This window comes from Taudactylus pleione, unplaced genomic scaffold (genome assembly GCF_031769625.1).
Source record: "Taudactylus pleione unplaced genomic scaffold, aTauple2 ptg000711l, whole genome shotgun sequence".
Lineage (NCBI taxonomy): Eukaryota > Metazoa > Chordata > Amphibia > Anura > Myobatrachidae > Taudactylus > Taudactylus pleione.
Window position 1 is genome coordinate 4,778,472 of NW_028285113.1, and position 23,916 is coordinate 4,802,387.

Below are 23,916 nucleotides of genomic sequence, written 5' to 3' on the forward strand. Positions count from 1 at the left end.
TACTAGGTTGCATCAGAATACATTTAGGAGCAATGGTTAAAAAATGTAGGGGGTGTGATCTTTATATGGTCTGCTCTGATTTGTTTAGTCCTATTACAGTTAAGGGGTGGAGTTCTGGGGTTGCTGATCTGTAATAATGATTTCCTGGTTGGAAGGTCTCTTGAGTGGCTATAGTTTGGTATGGTAATGACCGTGGTTCCTTTCTGGGAACCTTATCTGGCAGCAAAAAAGGGTAACAGTTGCAGTCTTGCTGTAGCTCTGGAGGTGCTCTCCCCACCAATACATTAGGCTGATTCTACCCCGCTGGGGTCAGCGACCGGTGAGTCTTTTTGTGCGTTATTGGCAAGTGAATGTTGATACCTCGAGTTGATGGTGATGGGCTGGCAGTCGGCCCCTTATAAGCCTTGAGTTGTTGGCGATGGGCTGGCAGTTGATCCCTATCTAAGCCTTGCGGTGTTGGTGATGAGTTAGATAGTTGGCCCCCACCACAGCCTTGAGCTGTTGTTGATGGACTGGTAGTTGTTCCCTATCTATACCTTTATTGGATTATTTTGGCAAGATGGTGATACTATGTGAAGGACCATGGTTTCTTCACCACCATACCTGTTCCCTCCTTTCAATACATAATTAAATAAAGCTGACCCTTTTCCCCACCTATATGCCTCCATGGCTTTATTGTAGATATGTTTTTTCCTATATTCACCTGGTGTAGAAATGTAGGCTGACATCAGTCAATAGGAAGTTTAACAGTGGGTAATGTAGGCTATGGGCTATATTCAATTTGAAGCGAAAAGTCCGAGGTCGGACTTTTCGCCATCATCGTTTTTGGAGGAGATAAAGTATCGGGCGCGTGTCCGCTTATCCCAGTATTCAATTAGGAATCAGCGAAAATGGGACCCGGCGGAAAGGTAAGTATTGAAAAGTCCTGTCACTTTTGGGGAAATCAGCCTGTCACCCCCTAAAAGATGGTCTGACATGGGGGATCACTATGGGTACCCCCAAATTGGCCTGCTAAAGGTAATTGTGGTTTTTAAACAGCCGCGGCAGGTGCATAAATGAAGAAGTGGTGAAGAATAGCATTTAGCTTTATTTTTTTTAAAAAATAAGTAGTCCCATCAAATTTGGGGTACATGAAAGTGGGTGCAAGGATATTTTTTAGTCCCTTTTTAAAAATCCGAGTCAATTTCGCTAATTTTTAAGTTTGTTCCCCAACTTTTTTTTTTTCCCCAAAATTAAACCACTTTTTTTGGGGTGTCCTATGCTTATTTTAAAAAAAATGTTTGACACAGATTACAAGGAGACACTCCTAAGGCTGCAGGGTACTTTTTTTTAAATCTACACCCCAAAACCCCAATTCTGCACTTTTTTTTGCCACCTATGCAGTGGTGAAAAGTTATCCCCGTTATTTTACAAAGACTTTTCGCACCTGCGAAAAGTCTTTCAAATTGAATATGGGGATAACTGAAAAAGACGAAAATTACGTCATCGGCGATAAATTATCGCTGCTAACGGACTTTTCGCTCCATATTGAATATGGCTCTATGGGCTCTATTTATTATCATTATCTTTACTAAAATAAAGTGAAAAAGGGTGTTTTCACACCCTTTTCACATTATTTTAGTTTCACCTAAAGTTACTACAGGGCAATTGGAGTAGAATTCGTAAAATTATACTCCAACCCCTAATTATCACATATTTTTAGTAATCAAATCACATTTCCCATAATTGTAATGGGAAATGCGATCTGTGTGCAAGTTACTAAAAATAAATTGTGAAAAAAATATCTGGGGAGGCCCTGTGATAATAACACCATCTGGAGGTGGCGTTATTCAGGGTCTCCCCCGGTTACCGGACTCCTGCTCTGCTCTAACGTGCAGAGCAGAGCCCGAGCCGGCCCCAGTGATCAGCTGTGTGGTCTAAACAGACCCCATGCTGATACACTGCAAAAAAAAAATAGTCAAAGAAAAAATAAACTTATCTGAGTCCAGGGACTGGAGTTCGGGGCTCCGGTGATGTCCTGCCTCCGGTCAGCTGGTCTCCCATACTGCATTGCAGCCCGGTCATCAGGTGACCGGGTCCCAGTGCAGTATGGGATGTCAGTTGACCAGAGCAATGGAGAACATCACCGGATCATGCAGGTAAGTGCAATTAAGGGAGGGGGGGTCACAGGGGGTCTGCGATCATGGAGGGCTGGGCTTAGTGCCAGGGGTGGGGCTTAGCATGGGGGGGTAGCAGCAGCGGAACTTGTCTCTGTATTTTTTGTGAAAATACCGTGATAAGGCTGCGGAGGGGATTCGCATGGACAGAGCTTTTTCCCTGTGATGTTGCCTGAGTACCACCCACAGCTTATGCGAGCGTCCATGATGATGGTCAAGACCATCGCGACCATTGGGCTTGCGACGAGACCCTGCGGTGACCGCAAGCCCTGGAGTGATTTTGGCTCGATCAGAGCCAAAATCACTCCCACTGACATCACTAGTGATGTCAGTGGGGCCGGACCCAACAGTAGGCGTTCCCATGGGAACGCCTCCGTCTGGCAGCCACGCCCCCGGCACGCCCACCAAAGGGGGCGTGCTGTCACTCAACATCGACAGCATGCCCCCTTTGGTGCGAGACCCGAAGCGACAGCTTGTCTGTCGCTATCTGGGTCTCGCGCATGCGCATGACGGAGCTCCCTCCGTCGTGCGCATGCGCACTAGGGCACCATCGACCCACTTGCGAGCGCTCAGCGCTCGCGAACGGGTCTGAATCAGGCCCTCAGTCAGTAATATCACACTACAATCTGCATTACAAATGCGGATTGTAGTAACTAGAGCCCTATATGTGAAATATATTCAGCATATTTATCATTGGGAGAAAAGCAATAAGGCCAACAAAAATGGGTGATTTAGGAGACGATAGGGCTCCGTCACAGCCATCCATAGATTACCACTGCCACTTTCTGTGATAAGGTGCACCATGCTATAGTTATGTTAAAACCTGTCTTCTCTCCCGAAATGACTGGGGGACTCCCAGCATCCAGCAGGGCATGGGCTTCATAATGCAATAGTCGGTGAATGGGATCATCATGCCTCTACGCCCGGCTGCACAATAGTGCACATCATGGGTTAAAGATTAGCCATGATTGCACAATTCACTGTACCACGACTGTACCAAGACCCCTCACCTCTCACCTCCCCTACAGGATCTCCCAGAGAGAATAGAAAAGTAGGTAAGTATGTTAAGTTATGAGTTTTACTGTCCATAGACTTAACTTTCACGATTCATTGCTTACGATATATTCATTTTTCTTTATTATTAGAATGATATTACTTTTTCAACCTAATACAAGAATTCAGGTGATTTAATCAAAATGACTGTGACCCTGCATGGCATTAATAGCACTGATCCATATTTTGTCAGTTTCAAGTTGGTTTTGTGACTACATGGAAATGATGAGTCCGTCATGTATGAGAGTCCGTGTTCTCATTTAATTAGCCAATCAAACCATTTCAGACATTTCCATATTACAATTGGCCAAATCTTTAAACGTGAATGGTGAAATGATTATTGCATGTTGTGTGTGTGTTTGAACAGATTCAGCTGAGGTTTGCTAATCCTAAATCAGCGCATAGAGGGCTATTGAAGCTTTGCATGCTTCGTGATTAGCTTCTGATTTACAATAAAGAATCAGAGGATTTGTGCAACGGAACAAATTGGAATAATGAAGTCTTCTGGATTTACAGGACACACATATGCAGCGCTAAGTACAGATAGGGCTGATGATTACCTGCATGTTTTACATTTGGGGGGGGGGGCTTAAAAAAATTAGGGGTCTTCATATTATGGAATATGTGGAGCTGCCTTAGATATGCGTTCGTTGGGAATTATAACTTTGTTACGTGCCTGTTGGCGTTTTAAACCAAGCATATGATTTGTATTTTTAAGGCAAGTGCAAAGTACATATCTACCTGTTTTATATAAGACTCTTGAAGTGTCCATTCCCATTTGCAATTCCTTTTTTATGGTGCTTGTTCCATTTCAGTACATTCAAACCACATCAACACAATCCATTTATGTCTATGGCCCTCATTCAGAGCCGGACGCTCTGAGCAGAGCGCTCGCTCTGAATGAGGGCCTTCCTCCATAAAAATGGAGCGTCCTCCTGGACGCTCGTATAGCTGTGGGTCACCACCCACAGCTCATACGAGCGTGCAGGATGATGGTCGCGATGGTCTAGACCATCGCGACCATCGCCAGTGCGACCAGAAGCCTGTGGTCGGGGTTTTCGACCACAAGCCCTGGAGTGATTTTGGCTCTATCAGAGCCAAAATCACTCCCACTGACATCACTAGTGATGTCAGTGGGGCCGGCTTCTGACGGTAGGCGTTCCCTTGGGAACGCCTCCGTCTTGGAGGCACGCCCCCGGCACGCCCACCAAAGGGGGCGTGCTGTCAATCAACATCGACAGCACGCCCCCTTTGATCAGACACAATGAGCGAAGGAAAGTCCTTTGCTCGCCGCGTCTGGCGCATGCGCACTACGGAGCTCCCTCCGTCGTGCGCATGCGCAGTGCACACCATCGACCCACTTGCGAGCGGACAGCCGCTTGTGAGAGGGTCTGAATGAGGCCCTATGTCTATATTGTTCGAGATACAGAGTTGAACATACGCAATTATTAATTCTTGGTTTGATACCTGTACACCAATATCTGTATGCTTGGTTTGGTACCCGTCGTCATAATCTTCACTGCGCTCTTGTACCAGTTCTATACTAGGTGTAAAAGATGCAATTGTATTTAGCCTATATGAGACTGCCCCTTTAATGCCCAGTTCCTCCTGCCCAGCCATAAGTGGAGATGAGCCTGGGATGCATGCGATTTGGCATAGTCCACAGTTGGGTGCACCTGGTTCCAGAGCATGGTCAGTGCAAAAGAAAACCCCCCTAAATATACGTAATTGCATATAACTCTGCCTCGGCTTCATTATGTACATACCCACTAGGGTTTAACAAGCGATTTAACCAGCTTTTTGATGTATTTTTCCCATTCAGTTCTGTGGCATGTTTCTTACTATAGCCCATTTATATGAATGTAGTATTGTGCTATTTGCAGAAAGGCTATGGCCTATACAATGTAATGATCCATAGGGAATGTAGTCACGTGACCAGCAGCCGCAAGGCCGCCGGTCACAATCCCGACAGCGGAATGCCGGCTAGGGAGTTATGATAGGCGTCGAAATACCGATGCCTATCATAAACCCAATGCCGAGGACGACATCCTGAACGAAGGTAAGTCCGGGGCGCCCTTAGCGTTAGCCGCGGGGGGAAGGGTTAGGATTAGGGAGTCTAGCGGGGTTAGGGTTATGTTTTTTGGGGGGAAATTAGGGTTAGGCACCCCTAGGGGGAGGGTTAGGGTTAGGCACCCCCAGGGAGAGGTTAGGCACCACCCCCGGGAGGGATAGATTTAGGGAGCGCTAAGGGAGGGGCTAGGGTTAGGCACCCCCGGGGGTAGGTTAGGGTTAGGCATTAGGGAGGGAGGTTAGGGTTAGGAACCACTAAGGGAGGGTTAGGGTTATGGGGGGGGGGGTTAGAGTACTTACCTGCCTCTGTCGGGATTATGATCCTGTGTGGCAGCTCCTGTCGGGATTTGAACAGCCGTCTCCATTTCAATCCCATTCCGATCCATATACACCAGCGGAGCTGCACAGCACTGGTAATCGATAATTTCACACATCAGTAGAAGTTTAAATAATCTCCATTGACACGTGATCCAATCCAACTAGTCCCTGAGACCTCTGTTCACCTACAGCCAATGCTATACAGTAACATCTAGTATGGAACTTGTTTCATTGACTCTTCGGCTACATGGAGTCCAGGTCATCAGAATTCATTCCCAGCCTGCAGCAGAGATCCAAGAAGTGCATGTCACTTTGACACTCCTGCGATCCTGATTTTTTTTCCCTCATTAAACACTTCCCATCGCCGTGGTAAAGTCCATCCCCTTTAGAGGCTCCAATCCTGCACTGCCTAGGCTGGTGTGGGTTCTCATGTTGCCAGTTTTTTCTGTTGTAGTGTAGCTGGCTTAGCTAGCCTTGGACTGTGGCCCACTTTCCACTTGCTGCCGCCCAGTTTTATTGGGAACAAGACACAGCTGTATAGTGGCGGTTCTGGTAATGATTCTACGGAGAATGTATTGACCGCCAGAAGGCATATAATAATAAATTGCAAAGAATTATATGAATATGATTATGTATCTTCTGGTTTTTTGGAACCATAGTATGGTTGTATTTGCAAAAACAATAGAGGTTATTGATTAAGGAATAAAGCAGGGATCATGCTCTTTGGTTGGTGTGCTTATTTAAATGTGTCCAACTGTGGGCAAAGCACAGGGCCGTAACTAGGGTGGTCCGACCATTGCCATGACATAGGGCACCGCAGGGCAGGGGCCGCTGTTTGGGGATGTAGTCCGGAAGCTGCCGGTCTAAATGCCAACCGCCGGCCTCCAGACACTGTAATCCCGACTAGGTACGAATGACAGGCGCCTGTCATTTGACCGACGTCAGGAGTCCGGCGCCCAGCATCCCGATCGAGTCGGTGGTAATACATATCACACGCGCTGTTTGGGCCTGTCAACTTTCCTGTTTATTATCATTCTCACTTGTAGCTTCCTCTTCTTTTATCCCCAGCATCTCCTGGCCTCCCCTATCTCTTCCCTGGCCCTTCCCCATGAGGCCATGACCCTTTTTCGGGTGCACTATCATATGTCCCTATTTAAAAAATCTAGTTACGGCTCTGGCAAAGCACCAGCAGGTTGCACCAAACCAGCAGAGGCCTTTTCTTATAATGATTTTAACTAAAACGAGTCCCGAAGCATTTTCTCCTGGTAACTGTCATTCCGTCTGTTAATCAATTGCACAACGTGTCTGAGGACTTGTCCGCACTTCACAAACATAACGAACGCAGCCTTTGTATTACCGCTTGCTGTACTCCCCTTCATCTCTTTACATATAATAAGGACCCCAAGGACCCACTCTTTTATACATGTATCCAAATTGAGCTCACTCATGAGTAGAAGGACCTCTTGTCCTCCCTCACCCCTCTCCTATTATGCCTTACTGTTCCCCTATTATTCCTTACTGGTTACAACCTACAACAGATTGACAAGTCTTCCAGGTCTGTAGCCTGCACAAATACAGAGACATTCTGCCTTAGGAGAGGGAGCCTGATCCACTTGACGATTCCTTTAATAAACTAGGTTGATGGCTCTAGTAAGAGGTTAAACAAACTCTCTCATAATCTTTCCTGTTGGGAAATAGCAGAGGATAATAGCATTTGTTTTATTTGATGGATATTGGAGTCTCATAAGATTGGAATTTCATTATGCTATAATTTGCTGCCATCTAGTGGCTGCTACCTCGTATTGTTTTGCTGTTGGATATGAATAGAAAAAATTATTGATAATCTTTTTTTTTCTTTAATATAAACTTTAAAATAAGCTCTTCAGCGGACATAGGGCCTGATTCATTACGGATCGCAATTGCGATCGCAGGTGTGATTTATTACGGAATACAGCTGGTAAAATATGCTAATGCCTTTCAAAAATCACCCGCCATAAAAACGCCCACTGCTGCTTTCTCATATCTATCCAATGTTGTTTTTCTGCATAAACATCGGTACCATCGACGCACATTGGCCACTCATGCAGCATTTACGGCAGGTCTGACCAGCCGCAATCACTGCAAGTCTCCTCGCACGCAGAGGGCTGTCAAGCTGCGTATCCAATCGCAGTGGCTAAGTTATTCACGCCCAGGAAGCGGCGTTCAAATTGACAGGCAAGCCTGCGTTCTTTCGACCACCCCACCATCACCACCCCCAAACGATGACAGCCTGTCACTCACTTTGTGATGGATTCCTCTGTGCGTCCGTAATGGCAGAGCGATCGCAGCGCACGCACAGTGCAGCCTATACGCATGCGGAGTGGCAAACAATCGCTCGATCTGTGTCCGTAGTTGCACTTGAGACCCATAGACATGACCAATACGATAGTTACATAAGTAGATAGCGTTAGGTGCAATTACAGCAGATACACAAGCTTGCTTTTGCACTAAAGGATACTAATCTATAAATGAAAGGTCAGATCGGTAGGTTCGGCCTGTTTGTTCATTACATATGTACAGTACAGGCAGGCGAACCTGATCATCTCACTTAGGGATCTATTTATCAAGCAGTGAAAAGTGTGGAGAAGTGGACCAGTGGAGAAGTTGCCCATAGCAACCAATCAGCTCCTACCTATTATTTTATAGACTGTACTTAATAAATGCTACTTGAAAGCTGATTGGTTGCTATGGGCAACTTCTCCACTGGTTAACTTCTCTGTGATTTTCACTGCTTGATAAATAGACCCCTTGGTGGTGTTCTATTTTGCTGAAAATAAATCCTTGCAGATTACAACCTGTAGATACAGATACTTTATGTATTTCTGAATTTGCAACATTTGTGCTTAAAGAAATGATGGCCACGTCTTTGTGCATAGGGATAAGTGTAATGCACACTAAGGGCCTCATTCAGAGTTGGCTACGTCCAGCCGTCAAAATCGCCCATAGTTACAAAGTGTTACGTAAGCTGGGCTACAGAGCGTAAGTAGTGCAAAAACTACCAAGATCCTTCCTCAAAATGGACTTTCATTCTGAACCAGCCCCTTAGGTGCACTATTAGAGCCCTATTTATCATAATCCGCGTCTCAGATATGAAATTTGATGTGATAATATCGCCAGGATTCGCAATGTGATATTTTAACACATTGCAAGGAAATATTTTGACATATTATTTTTTTACAGTGATCCGATTTTGTGATCTGTTTAGAGTGACACAAAGCTGATCACAGACTCCCATCTCTGCTCTGCCTGTCAGGAGTTGTTGAAGTGGGGGAAAGTCCTAATAACACCATCTCCAGGCGTTGTTATTATCACAGGGCTTCCCTCTGTATTTTTTTTTACAATTGAACTTTGGGGAATTTGAAGCAGATCGCATTTCCCATTACAAGTATGGAAAATGCGATCTGCTTACTAAAAATATGCAAATTTAAGGACTCGGTGTAGTTTTTCACGAAAAACTGCTCCAAAAGCCCTTGATTACATTTGTGATATTTAAAATAATGTGAAAAGGGTGGGAAAACACCCGTTTTCACATTACTTTAGTAAAAAATAATATTGATAAATATGTCCCTAAGTACTTCTAAGCACGATTTGGCAACAGCAGCTTACCAACCACTGCCAGAAACCACATAAAGATAACTGCTTAGCTTAATGAAGTCCATCATTCTTTTGTGGAGGTCCTGGCGACAACCATGGTTTCCATTAGACTACACGCCCCCAGGTTAACGAGCATATTCACTATTGGCATGGTAGTTCCACATTTTGGATGTTTCATTACTATATGTGTTACTGCCTCAGCGATGTCAGTGGTTCCAAGGAGAATCATAGGCCGCATTCCCTTGAGTATTGCTGCAGCCCACAAAATGGCTGCCTCTGTCTTCCTCCCTGTCTGTTGCCTCGTGTAACTGAGGGGACAGAGCTTCTTTATAAGTGAATCTTTTTATTGAACCAGCTAAACTAATGAGGTTAATTAAAACATACGAGTATTAATGTAGGATAAAATTTAGACAAGGAAGTCAATAAATCTGCACTTTCCTATTTCCAAAGATGCAAATTCCTTTCTACAGATAAATTAGTCCTTTCTACAGATAAATTAGTCCTTTCTACAGATAAATTAGTGCTGAGTATTTTTTATTCCATGAGGTGAATTTCCGACCTTCCTCCCTCTTGACAAATGCATGTTGTTTTCCAGCAAGGCACCGTTACAATTCACAGATAACCAATATGTCCTCCACCAGGCTGAAGACTGGAGATATTTATGCTTTACAATTACAGTCTTAACAAAATCTTTAACGTAACCATTGAGCACTTGAAATTATTTATTTGTGGATATCTAGAGAGGTGAAATGTTGAATTATAATACCAGTTTTTCTTTTAAATCGAATTCATGGATTAAAGGACAGTTTGGCTGTGGAATAAATAGCCCGCGACTCGTCTTTATGTCCAAGTCATATTTAACCTGTTTTTTTTTTTCCCTCCATAATTGAACCATGAAGCAGCATTTCTTTAAAACAAATGATATCTCATTAATTGCAAGTGGTTGCTTATCAGTAGTAAATCTACAGCCGATGGCGTTTACTTTTCCAGATCCGTAATATTCATTGCTTGTTTTCTTATTTTCTTTACCTTTGCAGCTCTTGGCGTTCCTCCAGGGCCTCTTTACCTTCTACCATGAGGGATACGAGCTGGCGAGAGAATTTACACCCTACAAGGAGCAGCTGCAGTTCAATTTACAAAACGTAAGCTCTGCTTATTGCCGGAACCTCATGAATAATTAATATGATGTCATTTATATTGACGCAAACTATTCGTCCTTCAAGAGATGCAATTTAAAGGGGAAATGTACATTATTTTAGCTGTAGATAGAGCTTAAAAAAAAAATAGGCACATAATTTGACACAGGCAACTTTATTTGTATCTTAACAATATGAGCGGGGGCTCAGTTTAGTAGCAAGGCAATTGCTAGAGACACAACAGCTTGGCAATTGTTTCAGTACCAGGTAAGTATTGTTGGATGCAGGGCGGAGTGGGGGGAGGGGGGGGGTGTAGCCAGTGTGTGATTGGGGCATGAAGGACCCACAGAGGGAATGCAGTAGTTAGGGACCCATGTTTAAGGGGTGTGACCAGCCACCACAGACGCTTGGCTAACCAATAGGCAAATCTTGTTGTAGTTTCTGTAGGAAGTTACCAAGCACCTATGTACTACACCACCAGGTAACTGACCATCTAATAGAGTAACAATGAATGTTTTGTGGACTGGAACCTGACACCTAACTTAGGGTGGTGGGCCTTCAGGCAGATATCCCCTGTACACCTGTGGGGGAGGCCAACCCGGGGGGGCAGCGTTAGAAGCTCAGACTGATTTGTTATGATCGGCATAATGTTGAGGTCAGGAATAACAACTCAGGGGTCTATTTACTAAGCAGTGTTAGGAGACAGTGAAAAGTGATAAGAAAGTGATAAGGTGCCAGCCAATCAGCTCCTACCTGCCATCTCACAGGCTGTGTTTGAAAAATGACAGTTGGGAGCTGATTGGCTGGCACCTTATCACTTTCTTATCACTTTTCACTCTGTCTCCTAACACTGCTTAGTAAATAGACCCCTAATTGTTAACAGGTTAGGAGGGACTTTCACTGGGGGAAGCAATATGTTTAAGAGCAGGGCAATTTGTGTTAGGACATCGGAGGAGTGGGTTAGGAATGGGATAGTAGGCATTATGTGTGGAACAGGGACGAATCATGGGCATATTTATAATGGGTGCAGTGTGTGCGGTGCACACAGGTCCCTGGGTCCCACACCACACACCCTGCACCCATAGACTATACTTATCATTCTGCCAAGCACAGCAGAAATCACTGGGAAAATGACGTCGACGTCATTTTCCCGGAGACCTGTGCATGCCCATTAGACAAATCATCGGGGAAATGGTGCCGTCACCATTTTGCCAGAGATTTATGCATGCGCAGCACATTCTGGCATAGTACCGGAGTCTGCTCAGCACATGTTCCAGTGAGAGAGGTTGGTCCTGCATGGAGACTCCACATGGAGTTCACTCCACTCTTGAACGACCCCCGAGCAGGAGTTACTATAGCAGGCCGAGAGTCTGGATAATAGATCAATGCTAGGAGCAGAGCAGGGAGGAGATAGCGTGTGGTGCGGGGTGATTAGGAGTGGGCAGGGGAAGGTTTGGGTTAGGAGCAGAGAAAGTGTGCAGACATGGGCATTGGGACTGAGCAGTGGAAGGATAGGGGCATAGAAGGATGGAGATACAGTATGCTACAGAGGGGAGAGGAGCGGGCAGGGGATTGTAGACTAATTATTATAATTGTTTCTTTATATATTGCCACCAATTACACATTACTATACAGAGAATATTTGTCACTCGCAACAGTCCCTAACACACACGGAAGCAAACCCAGGGGAAACCTATGTAAACGGGAGGAGTGGGTGTTTTATGTGACTATAATTTCTACTTGTTCTTATAAAGCTAAAGTTCCGGCAGAGTTGTTAGAAGTCTTCACTTCTTCATGTATAATAAAAAGTAGTGGTCACCTTTTATAGCGCCTTAGCAGGGTTTTACTCAGTACAGCCTTTACCCAGGGGCGTAACTAGGTATTTGAAAAGGATGCGGTCAATATCCCAACAGTTGGGATGCCAGTGATTAGAATGTCAGATCACCCGGTCATGGCATCCCGACGGTAAGTACTGGGGTTAGGGGGAGAAATGGTGAGAAATGTATAAAACACATGTAACTTTGATAAGGGAGATGGTCGCCCTCAGCTCTGGGCCCCATAGCAGCTTCACTCCTTGCACCTATGGTAGTTATGCCCACGCCTTTACCCATGAAGGTGGTACTAGCTTTCAGATTGTCTTGGAAACAGGAGCAGAGATGTGCAATTTGGGTTCGGTACGGGATGCCGGCGTTCAAGATCCCGGCTTTCAGAATCCTGATGCCGGCATCCCAGCATGGTTAGAATACCGGCACTTTGTAGGTTGGTATCCTAACCCTCCCCCTCTCCCTACCCTAACCCTCCCTCCCTAGTGCCTAACCCTAACCCTCCCCCTCTCCCTACCCTAACCCTCCCTCCCTAGTGCCTAACCCTAACCTCCCCCTCCTCACAACCTAAACCTTACCTCCCCCTCCTCGCTCCCTAAACCTAACTCTCCCCCTAGTGCCTAACCCTAACCTCCCCCTCCTCACACCCTAAACCTTACCTCCCCCTCCTCGCTCCCTAAACCTAACCCTCCCCGTAGTGCCTAACCCTCCCACTATCCCTGCCCCAACCCCGTTACTTATCTTTTTGTTTTTCTGACAGGCTTTTGCACTACTGGCCTTTGGGCAAACTGCAAGACTACAGCTAACCTGGAAGTCAACTAAAAAGAGCAATTTATTAACATACACAAATGTCACACTTCAAGTGTAGTTGCCTTCCAATTATAAAGTCTGTGTATAAAGGGAAAAATAGCAATAAACATCCTCAAACCACAATCTTATTACAAGATTAAATTAAAAAAAAAGTAAATACCCAGATACGTTAGTACAGTGTGTGATAACTAGATTTAAGTGTCTTAGGGGCCTAGTCATCATACCTAAACTTTCTCTGGAGGTAATTAGGTAGAACTGGCATGGAGCTCTACCTAATTACCGGAGGAATTCATCATTCCACCTCCCTATAACTATCTTTTCCGAAAAGCTGTCATTTTTGCGATGACAGGTTTTCAGGAAATAGATAGTTATCCTTCTCTACACTACCTTACCGCAGCTGGAATCCGTGCTGCGCATGCGCTGTTACATTCGTTAACCAAGCACATGCACAGCACTACCTACAGCTGCGGTAATTTTGTGTGTGTGTGTGTCCTCCCCCCTCCGCTCACCTGCCCCCCACCCCCTCCGCTCACCTCCCCCCCATTCCCGACTTACCTGCCCGCGCAGGAGCCTCAGGCTCTGTCTGCTATGCTGTCTTGTGTTCTCCCCAGCAGAACTCAGTAGTTTAGAAAAAAAAAAATATTTTTTTTTCTAAACTTTATTGTGCTCTGCTGGGGAGAACACATGACAGCATAGCAGACGGAGCCAGAGGAGAGTCCAGAGCGATGGAGGAAGACACCGGGGGACCTGCCCAGCTGAAAGCAGGTAGGTGTTACCTCACAGTGGCGGATAGTTACACCATCAAATTCCGAAAATAAATAATTTGATGAATAGCCTAATTTCCATATCCCCATACTAATGTACTAATGTATGGGGAGTGTGGAAATTAACGCAGGGGGACTTAGCAAGGAAATATCAGTGATATCTCCTGTGCTAACTGTGTTCATGAATACTAAAATAACGTTAATTAAGGAATTTGGCCTTAAAAGCTTTATTTTAGTGTTGATGAATAGGCCCCTCAAGCTTTAAAAAAATCAATGAATGCAAAGTATGTTCCAGAAATCATCAAATGCACAAAAGGTTAAATAGTCGCTGGACTGACCAGATAAAACCCCTGTTTCACAGACACGGAATAACTTTGAAAGCACTCGGCAGGAGATGGAGCGGTTAATGCAGAGAATGAAATCTGCAGACCAAGATTACAGACCTCCCAGCCAGTGGACAATGGAGGGATATTTATACGTACAGGAGAAACGTGAGTCTTGCAATTGTGGTTCTGCTTCTCTTCCAATTGGTGGTGCTGGTAATTTTATTTCATTCCATTTGATAACTGGGAGAATATGTGTCCTCTGTGGAGCTGACCTGTGCAGTTTTGCAATCATTATCTCCCTGTGAAATAGTAATATGAGTCTGCTAAACGTCCCTTAATGTCCTACCGTCCCAATTTATTCGCCCTCTGCCATGTCAGCCAGCATTGTAAGTAACGCGTTTCTGGGCTTGTGTCATGTCACTGCCCTCTATATCATAGACGGATAGTACATAAACAGTACAACTATATTTAATATGGACTTGACATATTAACATTTACAGTAATGATTCAACTACCGATCTATCATCACAGCTAAAACATTTTTTAAAAAGCCCCTAAACAGGCCTTCCAGATAAGGGCACTAAGCTCTGAAAAGGGATAAATTGGAGAGGGATAAACTACCCACCAATCAGCTCCTGTCATTTTTCAAACACAGCCTGTAACATGACAGTTGGGAGCTGAGTGGCTGGTAGTTTACAACTCTCCAATTTATCACTTTCCAGAGCTTAGTACATCTCTTATGAGGTCATCCTCGAACACCATGATTATTTTTGGGCCATGCATACGCTGATTTGTCCAATATTCCTTTGCACACGGCTTGCTTAACCCAGATTGTTATAAACTATATACCAGTACTTTTAATAAATGCTGAAAATATGTATAAAAAGATTTATCTCTCATCTTGACACTGTAACATCTTCTGATTATTATTATATTTTATTTGTAAATTGCTAACCTCCATTGGCTTCCCCAACTCCGCAGTCTTCGATAAAACCCTGATAACAATAGGATCTATCTGTTGACAAATGACCGCCGTTCACAAGCAGCATTATGCAGATCATTCATAGATTCCAATTTATAGAACTGATTGTTTGATAAATGGATTTTTGTGTTACTTTTAAAGCCTTGTTATAGCCTGCTGAGTTAATAGATTGTGTTACATCAGATATTCTTAACCTGACCTCCACGTGTACCTCACGCAAAATAAAGGGATACTCTCAGCTCTTATATGAAATTTGGAATTATAGTGTAATGCATTCAGAATAAAACAAAATGATAATTAAAACAAAATAGATTTTTTTTTTAATACTTAATGACACAAGAGGTTTCTTGGTACACATGTTTATCGCCTACATCCTTAAGATTATACAGTAAATGTTGATATGTGTGTACTATTTGGCGGTAATAAGCAGATTAAATAGTATGCACCAGCGAATCCACTGACTTTGGTTTATTGTATAGTGGTATGTTTGTCAACCGTACTCACTGTTATATAACGTCAGAGTCCTGTATGGAGCAGAGCTTAAGCGGAGCATACAGATCTCCAGCTGGTATGTGGGTAGCTGTACAGGATACACAGCGGTTGTGCCCTTATGGAGCTTTTAGAGGCATAAACGGCAGGGTCTTTCTGTGTTCCACTGTGGCACTCTTACACAGTGACAAGATGGCTACGCAGAAGATTAAACAGCAGCCATCTTGGTAAAGGGAAGGATACTTCCCTGAAGGAACAACATGGACGTTGTGCTGTGGTTCATTCCATATTTCAACAGTAAATACTCTTCATATATGAAATACCAGGGTAGTAGGGCTATAATCTCAAATAATGATGAGTATTTTATATTCCTAAGGGGATACCTGTTCTACACATTATCCTATTTCACTGAAATGAATCTCAACTGCATTTTACAAGCAATGTAATGGCTACGTTCGTTGCTTCAGTTAATGGCTTAAGCTATGTTTGTCATTGCACGCATTGCTGAGTTTTAATTCTTTCTGCTAAACAACTGTAAAAAAAAAAAATTTAATTAAAAATTAATCTGGATCCTACACAAGTTTTGTGATCCGTAACTTAAGGCCAGGCGCAAGGAGCAGGATAAAGGCAGCAGTCAGCGGTCACGCCTGTGTCGCCTGCAAAACACGGGACTGCCCCAGATACACGAACATCATAGTTACCAACGGTCTCTATTTTTTAGGGTTCAAAGATTTGTCCCAGGAAATGTTTCTTCCTTGAAATGAATGTCCACTGCATAACGGGCACATGAATAATGTGACATCACCACGCCCCATTTTCGTAGGCGCCATGGTCTTTTGCTCCTTTGCCAATGTTTGGAGTAGGCTCGTTGATTGTACTGGCTCAGCACCATAGGGTGCGGCCCCCAAGCTGTTGTAGAACTACATATCCCAGCATGCCCTGCCACAGTTTTCCTATTTGGCCATGCTAAAACTGTTGCAAGGCATGCTGGGATTTGTAGTTCAACAACAGCTGGGTGACTGCTTATTGCACACCCCTGTTTTAATTCTACCGTCAGGGTATCTGCCGCGTGTAGCCTCCAGCTGGCCAGTAAAACATATATGTTTACAATAAATAAAAGCTACTACTTAGTGTATCTGATGGCCTAGATTTGCAGACAGGCCCAGGTCCAGGGGTCGTGTTTTACATGGGCAAACTTAGCATTGTTTAGGAGGGCAGCAACAACAAAAAGTGGTTTTATGTTCATTTCATTTTCTACCTTTTTTTTTTTGTTATTTAAGTTTGTTTTACAAATCATCACCAACTTTACCAGTAAAATTAGGAGGGGATTGGATAGAGAGCAGGAAGAATGCACAATTTATCATTTATATAGTTGGGAACTTTGGAACCAGATCCAATTGTGGGATTGTGGGGTCATTCTGCGGGTGATCCAACTGCGGCATACCTCCCAACATTAATAGACATGCAAAGTCAGGTCCTATGATCCACCCAAACTCCACCTCAATCCACCCACTTTTGAGGGTGGATATCAGAACTGTGCTGCCAAAACCAGTATAGTTGGACAGTATGCCTACAGTGCTGTATAGTGAGAGAATTCCGCAGTATATGGGGGAAATGTACAGTATTAAACCATGGAGAGAGATAAAGTGGAAAAGTTGCCCATAGCAACCAATCAGCTCCTAACTGTCATTACATAGGTTGTGCTAGATAAATGATAGCTAGAAGCTTATTGGTTGCAAGAAGGAACTTTTAGAGCTCATTCAGACCCGCTCGCTAGATGCGTTCGCTCGCACCCTGCATATGCAAATCCAGCGCACGCCCAGCAGGGCAGGCGATTGCACAACAAGGCATTAGCACGCCCACTATGTCTTGGCGTGCAATCACTTTGTGTATGCAGACGGCCACCAGCCAGTCATAAGACGCCCACTTGCGCACGTCATCTCCTGGAAGTGCATGAAACCATTGGTACATCAAGCACCATCGGATGTGATTGCAGCGCTTGAGGTTGACTATACCCTGCCACAAGAACTGTGATCACTCCAGTGTGAAATACCACCAAATGACGCGGCCTTTTAATTTTGTACGCCTCTACGGCGTTGCAATACTCCTGCATTCGCACCTCCACTCCCCCATTTTTAGTGGTCTGCCCTTGTCACCACCCACAAACGGCTTCTCCTGTCACTCATTCTGCTGGGCAGTCTATGCGCAACGAGCAAACGCATTCTGATCTTTCGCAGTGGTTTGCATATGCGCATTGCGATGCATGCGCAGATCGCAACTATCTGTTAGCTACGAGCGTTCGCATCCTAGCGAGTGGGTCTGAATCAGCTCCTTTATCTCTATGGAAGGTTTGATACAACTCCCCTTTAGTGAGGTAAGAAATAGAACTCTTTGTGGGCGTCCGATCCCACACCGCTGGATATTACAGTATACTTATACCTGACAGTGTACGTAGACACACATCATGCCACGTTCAGTCCAAACCTCACAGCTATTTGAATTTGCCCTTTAGAGCGTGGAAGTGCTTTTTTTTGTTGTTGTTTTTTTAAAACTTTTTTTTTTTTTTTTTAATCCTTGATAGTTATAGATACAGCTACAAAGTTCCCTTTAATAAACCCTTTAAAAGTCTGTCTTTTAAGCAATGTTAAGATCTATTTTTGCTCTGTCTGTAGAGGGTTGGCTATGCTCCGCTCATACGTGATGTGTTTTTGTGCTGTGTTGGAATCAATATGTTCCTGGACACCTGTAACCTGCAAACCGCTTCCCATCCAACGGCTGTTTCAGCTAATGAGCCTCCAAGGGGAAAGCAGCTGTTTCTGGCAGCTCTGATTTTACTATGTGTGTCCTGAACCTGAGGCCAGTGCTTAGCTCCAACACCACACAATCTTAATTAAGAATCCAGCTCATTATGTTGAGAGGTTTCTGACGATGAGGATATACTGTACGTAGAGGTGTGGGTCAGTTAACAATAACGCTATGTTGCTGCTCCTAATTTGTGCATTGCATTAAAACAGTATCTACAATGTCTGTCTGTCCTATCCGTCGTGGCCTGATTCAGAGTTGTACACAAACCCAATAATTTACGTACAACTCCGGTATTTGAAGATCTGCGCATGTGACAGGCTGCGTCTGATTGGGCGCAGAGTGGGAGCGGTGTCAGACAGCATCCCAGAAAATGGGGATGTGTCGGACCCTTTTTCTGGGTGTGCTGAAGCCTGGTGGTTGCATCCTTGTACACACAGCTTTGCTGGCTGCAGCTGCGTGAAACCAACAGCCATTGTGAAAGTTACTGAGATGACCGATGGTCTCGCAGAGTGATCCGCTGATGCATCTTCGGACGCAGCAGCTGATCCCAGAACCAGCCAGGAGGCGTCTATTTACACAGTACGCCGCCGGCGGTATTAACATATTATTGCACAGTAGCTCTGCCGCGGCACTACTAGATGGTACCGATGTTTGCACAGGAGAGCGACATTGGACGTATATGAGAAGGCATTAGTGGGCGTCTTTATGTCGGCTGTGCTTTGGCAGGCATTAGCATATTTTCGCAGCTGCGATCCGTAAGCAATTGCATTAGCGTCCCTGGCTAAATCAGGCCCAGTGTTAAAAACACAGAAAAAGGGATTTTTATACGTTTGACTTACATAGAAACAGGTTACAGTAACCCAGGTCGCTGGTCCCCACTGGGCCTTAGGCGTGAGCCCTAGTTGCCTGATACTAATAGGAACCACACGGTTTTATCTTGAAATGTCAAGATTTTTATGGACAGTCTCAAGTCTCTAAAACATACTTACCAACTTTTAGCTCCCTCCTTCCGGGAGGGAGCTGTTGTGCTTCCACGGCAGGGGGTGAAGGGGGAAGGATGTCGCGGCAAAAGGGGGCGGGGCTTGGGCATGACCGCACAATTGCGGCATCGTGATTCAGCGCTGCCAGGGTTTATAGTGTAACCGCGGGGGGGGGGGGGGGGGGGTCGCCAGGGGCCGGGAGTGGCACCCGATTTTCAGAAGACTCCCGGACGAATCAGGAGGGTAGGCAAGTACGCTCTAAAACAATGAATACACTAATAAACAAAGATGCTAGGACATGAGGTTCCTGCCCACAATAGTTTACAATTTAAGATGTCTTTAATCTTGCCAGCAGCATATTTTCCTAACACCTGTAAATTGTAGAAGTAGAATATGATTTCATTTTTATTTTTCCTTTCTCTTTTAATTAAGGACCTCTTGGTTTTACATGGACACGCCATTACTGCACCTATGACAAAAGCAACAAAACCTTTACCATGAGCGTTTCAGAAACTAAGTCAGGTGGAAAAGTGGTAAGCACAATGGGTGGTTGATTTTTCTTCTTCGGTTTTCATTTTGCATGCGATGCATCCCGCCACTGATCGCATGCGTGTCCGCGTTAATAACACCGGTATGCATGAAGGAAATCGCAATGGACAGGCAGCTCTCTCGGTAAAAGCTGTACTTTGCGAGAGAGAAGCCCATAATATTCTATTGGGTAACACCATCTAAAGATGACATTACCCATTAGGTCCTTGCTGCGGAAAGCTTTGCTTTCCAAAGTTTAGTGCAGATCAGAAATCCATTCAAACTCACGAAAATGCCAATTTTGATGATATTGAATCCCGCCCTAATGTAATAGACTCCAATTTGTTGGTTTTGGCGCAAACCCAGCGATATAGCCGCTAGGTTCAAGCAGGCATTTAGTTTTAAGGCATACCCTAGTTGATATGAAGAGGAAATTAGTTTTAAGACAAAAACAAGTGTCTGTATCGACAGAACTGCGCCGGGACCAGCAATTTGGAGCCTATTACTTTTAGGCTTATGCGTCACTAATCTTAATGTTAAACTGAATTTTCCCATTGTGCTATTACAGCGAGGAATGTGCTTACTCAATGTAAGTTAACAATGCAAAGTACAAAACGCATGTGGCGCCTCGCTAATATACTGTATTATTTATTATTATCTTATTATTTTATTCTGTTATATTAAATAGACAATAAGGAATTCACAAACATCTCTTCATAAAGAATTTTAAAAATTTTCCTTAAAGGTATCCCAAGGCCCGCTTTACCCTATATAGATTCTTATAGGCTTCATCGTGCATCCAATTCTCCCAGGCTTAGCCGGTTCTGTAGATTTTTAAATGGCAACATAGAGACCAATCACAGGATGTAGTTTCTTTATTATGACCTGTGATTGGCCCTCCATATACAGTGGGAGGAACTTGTGATATATGGCTGTGTTGGCTACGGGGAGGGACACCTTAGGAAAATGATATCATAGTTGGCATTGCATCTCTAAAATTTTGTTAAATTCATGATATTCAGAGTTATGTATAATTGTTTTCTAATTAAAATGTGTTTCCACCGAAATGTGAATAATGTAGTCTTTGTATCATTATCAGTGAGTACAGTAGTTTTAGATATGAAGGCTGAGTATGTGGGCTCATTTAAAGTTGGAAGTAAGTTGGCCACAAATGCACCCACAATGTGCGCATGGAACTAATGCAGGTATGTGCCTGTATGAAGAGCTGCACCAACCGCACTGTCCAATGGGCAAAACCTCTGGCGGTGCAGTCAGTGCTTTGCACTGGGGCCCGTTGCAATGAAGGGTCCCATGCCAAAGGCATTATCAGCAGGTACTAATAATGAGTCCGACTGGTTATAGTGGCAGATGCAGCCTGGAGCTTATAGGGTAATGCTGAGCTTTGTAGTGCACCAGGATCAGGGCGGGATTAAGGCTTGTGGGGGCCCCTTCGAGCCACACGGCGCTTCCCTCCTTCCCCCTAAGGCTGACTTACCTGAGTGCCGGTGTGCAGGTGTGACCTCCTCCTGGCAGAGCTGCTCCCTGGTCCTCTCATCGGCGTCGCGGACGTAATGTGTCACGTGGCGCCGGTGAGAAGACTCGGGAGCCACTCTGCACTGTATGCAGCAGCACTGACTGTGCCACTGCATACATTAATAGCGAATCGCGGCAGTGAGCCTCAATCCGGGAACAGGTGTCACTAGACACCTGTTCTCGGCAGGGTCACACTGACCCTGTGTGGGGGCCCCTCCGTGTTTGGGGACCCAGGGACGATCGCCCCTGTCGCCCCCCCCCCTTAATCCGGCCCTGACCAGGATGTAACAGCACATATACCCTAATGGTGTATAGACGGTATGCTCCTTGATGTAAGCAGTGATGGTATAGGGTAGTGGACACACCTTGAGGGCTTTTATGGCGCTATAACGGAGGATAGTCTTAGGGTGCGTACTAACATACAGGATGCAAAAGGAGAAAGACACGCAGTGAGGAAGCGCATGCGGTGAGCCCATATTCCCAAAGTAATAAGACTCAAGCTTGATTCCAAATCGGTCACATGTAATGCTAGGATACTGTCAAGAAAGCAAAGGTTACAGATTGTGGGACACCAGTATCAAAAAGCTTCTAAAGTAAATGGATATTGTGCTTAACGAGACTACTTCAGCTAAAGACAAACAAAATAGGTAATAGGTTATGGGTCCAGCAGCGTACAAATAGGTTCTGAACCCCTGCTGCCATCATGAATTGGTCCGGCTGCCAGCGTGTTTACACACCGTGGTGTGTAGACAGCTGATACCAAGAATGGACAGAATCTATTTAGAACCATCATCTAAGCTTCTTGAAGAGTTAGAGCTAGTTGCGTGTTGGAGTGCGTCTTACGTGTTGGAGTGCTCTTCCCTGGCTGTTCTAAAGGCAGTTACCATGAACCTAACAAGCCACAAGCCCCAAGACCACAGGAAAACATTGTCATAGCACAATGCATTTTTGGACTCCTTTTTTTAATACATAAAAGCATAGTTCATTTCACCGAGTTATTTTTCCTAGAGTTATGGCACTATCATTGCTATGTTATATAAAATGATTACTTAATAATGATTCACACTTTACTTATGACTTTTTACAGATTGTATTTGTATTCTTAAGTCATACCCCCCCCCCCCCCACCCCGTGTTGGCAGATACCATACAGTTGTACAGCTTTGGCTGACGTGCGTGTCACAGGTCAGTAAGTCAGTATTCCTTTATAACAGATTCACCAATCAGATATTTCATTCTCCGTGATGCAGTTTGCCGCTAAGCAGCCATACACTTACAGATCCCTGCCCGAACAACCTGATTGTGACCAAATCTATAACTGGACCCGATATGGAAACATGGATTTGTTCAGATGGAGACTGCCATGGGTGGCTTCCACGTTCCATTGGCCATAAAGTTTTTCTACCCTCTCTGATTGTGTTTGATTGACATGATTAATGCACATAACTGTGAGGGCCAGTTTGCTGACATCATACGTGCATGTATGGCCATCTTATGCCACACATACACAAGGGCGTTGTAACAGCTGCCCATTGTGAGTTCTCCAAGCTCCTTTGACATCGTGTCGAGTGATGGTTGCAATGCCACAAGTATATAAAGAGAGTTGGCCATAATGGTCATTCGATCACTGTTTTGACAATAATTATAGCTACATTCACCTTCCAGTGCTTCTTATGGGTAATCTGGGGATGAGTCTGGCAGCAGGTGAGTTTATTTATTGTATTTGAATTTCAATCTTGTTACTTGCTCAGGAGTCAGTGAGGTTCCACCTCCCGTATGTTGTTATAAATATTGATCTCCCGATTAACCCTTTGCCATGTAAACTACCCATTATTGAGCAACATTCTGATAATTATTTAATCATCCTAATGAGTACGGCAGCTAATTTGCATTGTTTTATACGGCTCCTGGTTTCTCAGCTTAGTGTGTAATTCGCAATCACTGTTACTTTTACCACCAGAACGGGCTGATCTCAAACTCGCCGGAGATGTTTAAGCTGAAAATGTGTATACGGAGGAAAACGGACTCCATTGACAAGAGGTTCTGCTTTGACATAGAAGTCATAGAGAGGTTTGTTAACAACACAGGACTTAAGTATTGCCCTATTTTGTTTTCATTTTTTTAAAGAAATGTGGACCTCTCTTAAATTAATAAAGAACTAGAATATTTATTTTTTTATTGTGTAGTCTCTCTATTGCCTATCTAGCTTTAAATACAGTAGTTTAAGAAACTGGTGATTATGCTGGAATGTTTTATTAATAAAGTTTGAGGGGCCTATTCATCATACCTAAAAATTCTCTGGAGGTAATTAGGTTTAGAACTCGCATGGCGTTCTACCTAATTACCGGGGGAATTCATCATTCCTCCTCCCTATAACTATCTATTCCGAAACGCTGTCATTCTTGCAATGCCAGCTTTTCGGGAAATAGATACTTTTCCCTGCATACACTACCTTATCGCATCTGGAATCTGTGCTACGCATGCGCTGTTACATTCGTAAAACCAGTGCAT

At 44.3% G+C, this 23,916-nt stretch overlaps 1 protein-coding gene across 1 annotated transcript in view; it reads left to right on the forward strand.

The window, feature by feature from the left end:
- Positions 1 to 23,916, forward strand: part of ARHGAP42 (Rho GTPase activating protein 42) — a 332,632-nt gene that overhangs the window by 252,771 nt on the left and 55,945 nt on the right. Inside the window, exons 7-10 of the mRNA XM_088456728.1 lie at positions 10,268 to 10,372; positions 14,125 to 14,254; positions 19,778 to 19,878; positions 23,366 to 23,475. Coding sequence (XP_088312854.1) covers positions 10,268 to 10,372; positions 14,125 to 14,254; positions 19,778 to 19,878; positions 23,366 to 23,475 — 446 coding nt within the window. The remainder of the gene's footprint in view (positions 1 to 10,267; positions 10,373 to 14,124; positions 14,255 to 19,777; positions 19,879 to 23,365; positions 23,476 to 23,916) is intronic.